Source organism: Gekko japonicus, unplaced genomic scaffold (assembly GCF_001447785.1).
Source record: "Gekko japonicus isolate JY-2015 unplaced genomic scaffold, Gekko_japonicus_V1.1 scaffold2190, whole genome shotgun sequence".
NCBI classification, from domain to species: domain Eukaryota; kingdom Metazoa; phylum Chordata; class Lepidosauria; order Squamata; family Gekkonidae; genus Gekko; species Gekko japonicus.
Window position 1 is genome coordinate 276,373 of NW_015165882.1, and position 10,374 is coordinate 286,746.

At 48.7% G+C, this 10,374-nt stretch overlaps 1 protein-coding gene across 1 annotated transcript in view; it reads right to left on the bottom strand.

Annotated features, from left to right (window-relative positions):
* Positions 1 to 8,869, bottom strand: part of LOC107110504 (RGM domain family member B-like) — a 45,431-nt gene extending 36,562 nt beyond the window's left edge. The window contains exon 1 of the mRNA XM_015411290.1: positions 8,752 to 8,869. Within this exon, the coding sequence (XP_015266776.1) occupies positions 8,752 to 8,869 (118 nt within the window). The remainder of the gene's footprint in view (positions 1 to 8,751) is intronic.
* Positions 8,870 to 10,374: the final 1,505 nt, after the last annotated feature.

The window sequence follows — 10,374 nt, forward strand, 5'->3', positions numbered from 1 at the left end:
GTCCCCGTCTTGTCAATATCTATTTTTACCCCTTTTGTTTTTATCGTTGGCCGTTTCATTTAACGTTAATAAAAAAGCAAATTTGCATATTTTCCAATAAAAACGTGTCTGTAACATTTGTTTGTGTCACGGGGCTCTCAAACATCTGATGGTTATTCTATGTGGCTCTTAACGTTAAGCAAGTTTGGCCACCCCTGGTTTAGTATCACAACATATATCATCCCATAAGATTGCCAGGAGAGGCCCTTCTGAATGTCCTACCAATGAAAGAAGCTCATTTGGTAGTTGCACGAGAGAGAGAGGAGGGCCTTTTTGGTGGCAGCACCACGATTATGGAACAACCTCCCCAGGGAGGTGCACCCGGTCCCCCCAGTTTCCATCTTTAGGAGAGTGTTGGAGACAGTTTTATCGAGGGCCACATTTGGCTAAGTTTACTAGCAACCCTGAATTGTGGTTTTAAAGTTTAGGTTTTATGTATTTTATATCTGTGTTGTCAGCTGCCTTGAGCTCCATGAGGAAGAAAGGTGGTGAATGCATGCTTTAAATCTCTGGTGTGGTTTGGAAATGGATCGATAGCTCTCACGTACATAGTGACAGATTTTTTTCTTCCCCCTCCCCAAGTGTATTTCTTCCGCTGTCTCGTTCACCCTGGGAGTTTCAGCTCTCTTTCCCCCGTTATACAGAGGGGAGGAAAGGAGAGGTTTGTCCAAGTCTATATGTGCAGTGAGCTCATGGCAGTGGTAGGATATATGAACTCAGATCTGCTGAGGCAGTTATGAAGACAAAAGGCTGGGGGGGGGGGATACACCACCTCCTGAAGTCTGAAACAATCCCACACACACAAAAAAAAAACCCTCCTCACAAACCCTCCTGTTATGCCATTCTCAACGGGCTGGGGGATGTGTTCCTCTATTTGCTTGCAGGGTTGTGTGTGCGCGTGCCGCGTGTGCGTATTGGATTGATTTTAGTGTGTGTGTGTATTGCTTTGATTTTAGTGGAGCTGTCTTCCAAGTGTACGCATCAGACGTGACTAACTGCGGCTGCTCTGCTTTGCTAACTGGCTGCAAGATGTGGAGGCCGGATGCTTGGGGCTGGGGCTGGGATAACAAAGGAGCTATTTATTGCTGGGGCGAAAGGGGGGGGAGGGGGGCTTGCAGTGAAGCGAGGCTTAATTGGAAAGATGAATGAGGTGCTCTCTCTGTGGAGCAATTTGTCTGCTCGCAAGGAGGCAGAGAGCCGGGGCATCTGTTATGGCAAGAGCTGCGGACACAAAGCAAATGACTAGGCTTAATTGGACACATCGGGATCCGCTCTCAGCCCCAAGACTAGAATAATGGTCCACACCTCTGTTAAGTCTGCTTGGCTACCTGTCTGTCTGATTTTCCCGAACCCTCATTTCAGCCTTGGATAAAAGCAGTATCCACTGGGTTTGGGAAATGGGCCACATTTCTCCTGAGAGAAAGCACTGAGCACCCTTCAAACTGCCCAGAACACCACCAGTGACATCAGTACCATTTCTTCACCCTCATCTCAGCCCTATTTACATGGTGAGCAACCAACGCATAGGAACAAGCAGACCCTGAGATTTTCTGTTCTTAAAACAGAGACCTGCTCTTGCAGAGTCTCTCTTATTGTTTTATTCTCCCTGCTACAATGAGGGCTAGAACCATGTTTTTTTTAAAAAAAAAAAATTGCAAGAACCAGTTTTGGGGATATTGGGAAGTATGAGGTTAGCACCTATATACTCAGAGTTGGTAAGCTGTGCAAAAATCTAATGTTGCTTTTTATACAACAGGACTGAAGGAATTTCCAGCAAAGCATTGAGGTAACAGAAGTGTACAGGTTTGAATTAGCCAGCACAAAGGCAAGCGGAGGCACCTTCAGGGAAATTGTGTCCATCTGATGGGTCTTTTCTGGGGCGCCAGCCAAGTGCTGCCAATTCCTGGAGACTTGGGGGTGGAGTTTGGGGCGGATGGGGTGTGGAGCGAGAGCGAGGGCCTTCATAGGGTTGCCAGTGTGGGAAATACCTGGAGATTTGGGGGGGGGGAGCCTTAAGAGGGCAGGGTTTTGGGCGTAATGCTATGGAGTCCAACTTCCAAAGGAGTCATTTTCTTCAGGGGAACTGATCTCTGTCACCTGGAGATCAGTTGTAACAGTGGGAGATCTTAGGATTGCCAGGTCCCCCCGTGTGGGGGGGGGGAACCCTGCTAATTGGGCCAGTTCCCCGCCGGCCCGGATCAGGCCGCCAGGGGGAACCCCACCCCCAAAGTGCCGGGAGCACAAAGACGTGCCCGGCGTGATGACGTCACCTGGAGGAGACGTCATCATGTCGGGCAAGTTGTGGGGGGACGCTCTGTCATTCAAGGGGAAACTCTATGGTTTTCCCTCAAATGATACTGGCCCCGCCACAACGTGCCTGGCGCAATGACATCACTTTTGGGTGATGTCATCGCGGCGTGCGCTTCGCACAGACGCCAAAGAACTCCCGGGGAGGGCTGGGAGTCCCTCCGCTCCATGGAAGGTAAGACTTGGCAACCCGAGGAGATTTCCAGCTACCCTGTTAAGTCGCTCACTTAACAAAGCAGTCGGAGAGTGATTCAGCAAGAATGCGGCTTTATTCTTCAGAACGCACAAAACTCCAACACGGTACGACATCAGATAGCCAGAACCCATCAGCTTTAACATAGCAGCTGTCCTGCTTTTAAACATTCCCGGCTAATATAGCCACGCCCACTGTACAAATATCAACCTATGGGGTTCTGTCAATAAAGACCAATCACGAGCGTTCCCGCTCAGGGAGTTGCTGCTAAGTGATTGGATGTCAGTTCCTGGGCTAGTACTCCCATTGGTTACACTAGGATCCTAGCCCACGGCGAAGCTTAACATTGTACTTCTGTGAGGCAATTCACAGTATAGTTCGTGCATTCCAGATTGCTTTGAATACACAACATACCCCCTGGAGGTTAGCAGCCCTAGGACCATAGGACCTAGCAGCCATAGACTCCACTCTCAAGAGTAGCCAAAGAACTGACCTGTGTCATCTGGAGATCAGTTGTAATTCAGGAGTCTCTCCAGACCCCGAAGACGCATCCTGAGGCGTTCAGTTCCTTCCAGCGGGCACAGCAGCAAAGGCCCTTCTGTTCACCCTGCCCAGCTTTATCTAAAGACAACAGGAGGCCTTGAGGCCTCTGGACACCAGTCTTGAGGGTTGCTGGTGTTGGGGGGGGAAGGGGGCTGCCTATCCCAGGGTATATACCCCAGCAGGAGCTGAAAATGCTTATCGGGGGTGCCCCTCAGTCTCTGGGGCTTGTCCTAGCATCCGCCAGACTGGCCAGCTGGCATCTCTTATGATAAGAACATAAGAGACGCCAATGTTGGATCAGGCCAAAGGCCCATCCAGTCCAACACTCTGTGTCACACAGTGGCCAGAAATACCAGGTGCCATCAGGAGGTCCACCAGTGGGGCCAGGACATTAGAAGCCCTCCCACTGTTGACCCCCCCCAAGCACCAAGAAGACAGAGCATCACTTGCCCCAGAGCCCCTATCTATCCCTTGTGGCTAATAGCCACTGATGGACCTCTGCTCCATATGCTTATCTAATTCCCTTTTGAAGCCGTCCATGCTTGTAGCCGCCACCACCTCCTGTGGCAGTGACATACGCCCCTGTGTGCCTGCGAGCATCCTGCCGTTTTCATTAGCTAAGCCGTGTTGCTGTCTGTGCAACAACAAACCTGTGCGTGGATAACCATTCCAGACACCCTGAACCATGGACAACAAACACCACAGCGAAAGAGTTTCAAAGGCCACCCCCAGAAGAGGAGGAGTTGAGTCAAAAATCTCATGCCGGTTTGACACCACCAAACTTGAGCTCAGTGTGTTTTTATAATGTGATTCTCTACCCCCCCCCAACAGCTGAAAGGAATCACTCCCCTGTGGGGTACTTCTCAGCCTAACCTAGCTCACAGGGTTGTTTAAGCTGCTTTGGGTAACGATTGGAGAATACTGTGTACAGTTCTGGTCACCACACCTCAAAAAAAAGGATATTATAGCATGGGGAAAAGTGCAGAAAAGGGCACCTGGAATGATAAAGGGTTGGAACACTTTCCTTATGAAGAATGGTTAAAGCGGTTGGGGCTCTTTAGCTTGGAGAAATGACAACTGAGGGGTGACATGATCAAGGTTTACAAGATTATGCATGGGAAAGAACAGGTAGAGAAAGAGGTACTTTTCTCCCTTTCTCACAATACAAGAACTCGTGGGCACTCCATGAAATAGCTGAACGGTCAAGTTAGAACAGATAAAAGGAAGTCCTTCTTCACCCAAAGAGTGATCAACACATGGAATTCACTGCCACAGGAGGTGGTGGCAGCTACAAGCATGGACGGCTTCAAGAGGGAACTGGATAAACATATGGAGCAGAGGTCCATCAGTGGCTATTAGCCACAAGGCATAGATAGGAACTCTCAGGCTGGGGCAAGTGATGCTCTGTATTCTTGGTGCGGGGGGGGGGGGCGGCAGGGGAGGGCTTCTAGTGTCCTGGCCCCACTGGTGGACCTCCTGATGGCACCTGGTATTTTTAGCCACTGCCTGACGGAGTGTTGGACTGGATGGGCCACTGGCCTAATCCAGCATTGGCTTCTCCTATGTTCTTATGGGGGAGAAAGGCGGGAATCGGGATACAAATAAGGTAAATAATACATTTGTACTGTTGTGTTTCTATGCATTTGCTGAAAGAATGTGGTGCAAACAGAAGGACCCCATAGGGGGAGAAATTTTATGTGGTCTCAGCCCCTGAACTTGTTTTTACGAGGTGGGGGAAACAAAGATACACAATACCTTGTCGTGCTATATCTAAAGCAACGTTACCAGAACACTGAAGTATCCTAAAGCTTATACCCAGAATTAAACTTTGTTGGTCTTGAAGGTGTCACTGGGCTCAAACTTCGTTTTAAATTTACTTTGTTCTTTGCAGCCAAAGAAGCGTTCTGTGTAGCCTGAGAGTTCCCTTGCCAAAACAAAAAGTGTTCTGTGTAACCCTTAAACTCACACCCATTGTGAGCAAATACGCCCATACTGTCATATTTTTCTTTTAAAACTGGAATTTGCTCTTAAAAGTGTCTGCTTGGAGAACGCCTTTGCAGGAGGCGAATTCTTGTCTCTCTCTCGCCCCCTGTTCTCACCATCCTGTGTCTTTCTTCCATGTTTTCCTCCCACCAAAGAACATTTTTTTTGAAAGACTCACGTTACACCAGAGGCAGGGGTGTTGAAGGTAGAACAGCTGCACTCAAAGCTATTCCCAGCTGCTGCCCCCCCCATACTTCCCTTTCCCACCCTGCTAAGTGAATAATTCCCAAAGCTGTGCTTTGCCCATTAGCCGTTGAACACCCACTGAACTGGAAAATTGGCCCCTTGAAACAAAACGACATGCTGAGCTTCTCCCCCTCCCACCAGCTGACCCCCTCCTCCAAAGCCCTTTGGTATTAACCCAGACACCAGAGCTGTCAGGGGGTGGCAAGAAAGGTGCTGGGGCCAGAATGGGGGGGGGAGGAGATGGAGTGGGCAGGTCCAACTCCAAGTTGAATGGGCAGTTTCCCCCCCTGCTAACCCAAACAAGTTTTGCCTCCTGCCTTTGTTTGCAAAAAGTAGTTTCAGGCCTTGTGGAGTGGGCGTTCCCGGGTCACGGCCTTACTTTTGTGAGCTGCTGCTGTTGGTTCCCCCCCAACGGCCTTTTCTTTCCCCATCCCCGTTTTGCAAAACATTTGTCCGATTCTGAAAAGAGGCTTCTTTTTTTTTTTTTTAAGGGAGGAGGGAATTATTAAAGAGAGAGAAAAATGGGCATTTTTTTTTAAAAGGCTGCGGTAGACCTGGCTCTGCCATTGGTTAAGGCGAGACGCCCTGCCTTGGCTGACAATCAAGCAGAAAAGATTTTTTAAACCCCTATGGTCTGTGAGCAGGAGGAGGAGGATGAATTGTTACAGTCAGATATTTGGCTGGTAGGTGGTGTTCTGGAATTCGAGATCTAGCCAAGTTCTTGGGAACTGTAGGTGTATCTTTGCAGGATTCGTGCTGTTCTGAGCAACATTGTCTTCTGGAGCTGAGCTGGTGTTGTTTGCTCAGTGCCCAGAATGCGCATGTGTTTCTTGAGACTTCTGGGCACTGCTCCAAGGGGTCCAATGACAACTGGCACAGTGGTCACCTTCTTCTCCCAGAGGTGCTTGAACTCTATTCATAGGTCTTGGTCTTTTGTGGTCTTCTCCTGCTCTTTCTTTTCTAGTCTGCTGTCTTCTGGGATTGCATTGTCAATGATCCAAACCCTATTTCTCATTTTTTCTTTCTACAATGGTGACATCAGGAGCGTTATGCTCCGGGTGTTTATCTGTATGTAATCAGAAGTCCCAAAGAATCTTTCTTTCATCATTCTCCATGATCTTGTCTGGTTTGTGCTCCCCATGAATTTCTGGCTCATGGTAAGCCCTAATTCTTGCAAAGATTCCAGGGCAACATAGCGGCAACTCTATTGTGATGTCCTTTATAGTCAGTTTGAGCAATTTTACTGCAGGCACTGACCATGTGTTCAACTGTTTTATCAGTGGTCTTGCAAGTCAACATTTGCTGTTCAACACCGGTCTTCTGAATCTTGGCTTTCATACTATTCGTCTCCAGTGTGTGGTCTTGTGCAAGTACAGTGAGTCCTTCCGTTTCTTTCTTCGAGTGTGCATTTTGGAGCCACTTCCAGGTGTTTTCAGCATAACCTTTATTTTCCATGCCTTTCAAATATTGCCTGTGCAAGTGCTTTTCCTTCCAGTTGTCAAAGTGAGTTTTGATTTCAGTCTTTGGATTCTGTAACCTTAAATAAGTCTGCCTTGTACACTTCAACTAGAAGCTTCTCTTTGCTTTTCTTGGCGTTGTCATTCAATGCCATCAACCTGACAATGAACCAATCCATACAAGAAATACATTTTCTGGACACTACTGTAAAAGTACACAATGGACGCACAGACCCTACCTTATAATGGAAACCTACTGACCGACAAACATACCTACATGCCTCCAGCTACCCTCCTAAACATACCAAACGATCCATTGTATACAGCCAGGCTCTACGCTACAGCCGCATCTGCTCCAGTCCTACAGACAGAGATTCACGCCTGAGGGATCTACAACACACCTTTCTGGAACTAAAGTATCCACCTGATGAAGTCAGAAAACAGATTAACAAAGCCAGAATGATACCCAGAGAAAACCTATTAGAAGACAGGCCCAAAAGAGACAATAACAGAACACCACTGGTAGTCACATACAGCTCCCAGCTCAAAACGGTTCAACGCATCGTCAGTGACTTACAACCTCTACTGGATAATGACAGTTCGCTTTCATAAGTACTGGGGGGCAAACCTTTTCTTGCATACAGACAGCCCCCCTGTCTCAAACAACTCCTCACCCACAATAATGCAACATCTCACTTGAACATGGACGCTGGGACCAGAGCTTGCAATAAACCCAGATGCCAACTTTGCTGCCACGTACCCCCAGACAACACAATCACTGGACCTAACAATGTCAACTGCACCATCAGAGGCTCATTCACTTGCTCATCTCCTAACATTGTATATGGCATTAAATGTCAACAGTGCCCTTCAGTTCTCTACGTAGGAGCCCGTTCACGGGGAGGGCGGGGTATAAATACAAAAATAAAAAATAAAAAGGACAAACAGGACAAACCCTATGCCAGAGGATAAATGGACACAAATCTGACATCAGGAATCAGAAGATTGAGAAACCTGTGGGAGAACACTCCGACCTTCCAGAACATTCCGTGGGTGACTTCAAAGCAGCTGTTTTATTACAAAGGAACTTCAGAAACAGAATGGAAATGGAGGTTGCTGAGTTACAAGTTATTACAACCCTTGGAACAAAAAGCTCCCCAGGACTCAACAGGGATATTGGTTTTTTTATTTCATTACATATGCTAACTCAATTCAGTCCTCACACGTATTCTCAACAAGAACTATAAATCCTCTGTATTTTAATGTATTTTAGTGTATTTCTTTTTCAGAACAGTATATTAGAACACTGAATGTGTGCAAGGGATATTAGGACGTCTGCTGACATAACAGCAATTTTTGGAGGGGGAGGTAGTGTTAAGTGCCCTCCATGCCTGACAGGAGAGAATGAAGATTCCCAGTCACTTCACACAGTTAGAAAAGACAGCTTTAGACATTTTTCTGCTAGTTTGACATATTTATTGCTTTGCAACTGTTGACCCTATAACCTTAACTTGTTATTTAGTGTCACTTTGCATACCTTGATCATCATTGGCCCCTTGAAACAAAACAACATCCTGTTGCATGTTAATTTGCTGTTCGTTCTGCGGCTGTAAGTATGAATCTTGCCTGCCATTCTAACGTATTTGATAAAGTGTGCGTGCACACGAAAGCTCGTACCATGGAAGCTCGTAACTAAATTCCCCGGGGGAATTAATCTCTGTAGCCTGGAGATCAGGTGTAATTCCAGGAGTTCTCCAGGCCCCACCTGGAGGTTGGCAAGCCGGCCGAGCTCCCTCTCTTCCCCAAACCCTGCCCTCTCCGGACACTACCCCCAAATCTCCAGGAATTTCCCAAGCAGAGTTGGCAACCCTGGCTCAGGAGCCCACCCTGGTGTGCCTCTAGCCCTGAGGAAGGCTTCTCACAGAGGAGTAAAGCACCATGGCAAGAGAAATGAACCTGCCGGATCCCAGACCACTGGCTTACCTGGAACCAGTTCCAGAAGGTCAGGACTGGCCTGTGCCGGCAGGGCCTCCCTAGAAACATCTTCCTGGATAAGTTCTTGTGCTCGGTCAGTTGCCCAAACGCCGTGCAGGAAGTACATAGGAGTCACCTGCAAGACTGAGACACCTCTGCTTCCTCAGGACCACCCAGAACGAGAGTTTGAACTTGAACCCAAGACCAGGCTCTGGAAAGACCTCCTTCTGCCTCCCCTCCTCCCCAAGGTTTGGTAGGCCTTGAGCCTTTCAGGATGGGCTGGGGGGGGCGGTGGGATTACCCCCTCCCTCCTTGAGCATCTGATTCGTAAAACTAATCCAGCCTTTGGACCGCAAAACGGTACAAATGAACCATAAAGGGAGGCCGGCACCGCTGGAGGGAACGCTCTTGCACGGCATTGTGGGAGAATTTATTAGCTGGAGTGGTGGTGGGGGATTAGCTCCCTTAATCTCCTTCAGGTGTGACTGGCAGCATTCCCGGGCCAAAGGGGAGGGGGTGGTGGAAAGGGACCCATATGCAAAAGGACAGGCCAGCAATGTGGCTGCTAACAGCTGAGAGTTGGGGATCCTAGAAGCTCCCTTTCCCGGAGGCCCCAGGAAGAGAAAATTATATACATCAGCAATCCCAGACAGGTAGCTAGCTGGGTCCACCTGTAGCAACGAAATAAAGATGGTGGAGTCCAGTGGTTCTGCAAAGATGGACAGACTCTATTCCACCATAGGCTTCCATGGATCAGGGCTGAATTTCTCAGAGGAATCGGAGTGTCCCTAACAAATCAACTGTCCTTGGAGCTCCTTGGAGGTGGGGTGTGTGTGGCGTTACAGAGAGACAGAGAGTCACCTCAGCCTAACTAGACATTACAGGATCGCGATAATTCTCCTCAGGGACTGGCATTGATACTGTAGCTGCTGGTTTGTGGTGTTACAGAGAGACAGATAGATACCTCAGTTTGAGAGCCTAACTAGACATTACAGGATTGTGATAATTCTCCTCCTGGACTGGCATTGATACTGTAGCTGCTGGTTCCCTGTGGCAACTCATGAGTAGGGTTGCCAGGTCTCAGTTGGGAAATACCTGGAGACTTTGGGGGTGGAGCCAGGAGAGGGCGGGGTTTGGGGAGGGGAGGGGCCTCAGCATGGTAAAATTCCCTACAGTCCACCCTGCAAAGCAGCCATTTTTTCCCAGGGGAGCTGACCTCTGTCAGCTGGAGACCAGTTGCAAAAGCGGGAGATTCCCCAGGCCCCACCTGGAGGCTGGCAACCCTACTCATCATGAGTAAATGCACAGCATGGCTGAATTCAGATGGGGGCTGCTGCGCAGGAGGAGGAGGAATTCCTGCCTTCTCCCCTGTGCTTGTGGGCAGCTGAAACAGTCAGGACTGAAAGGGGGGGGAGGAGTCTTATTTTCTCTGTAGGGAAGCAGCACATGCAAGCGTTCGGCCTATGTGTTGGCTCCCAGTGGAACACAGCACAGGGAAGAAGGCAGGAATTCCTCCTTCTCCCGTTCAGGTTGCCAACTCCAGGTTGGGAGATTCCTGAAGATCTGGGTGGGGGGTGGAGCCTGGGGGGGTGGCACTAGGGGAAGGACCTCAGCAGGGTATCATGTCGATAG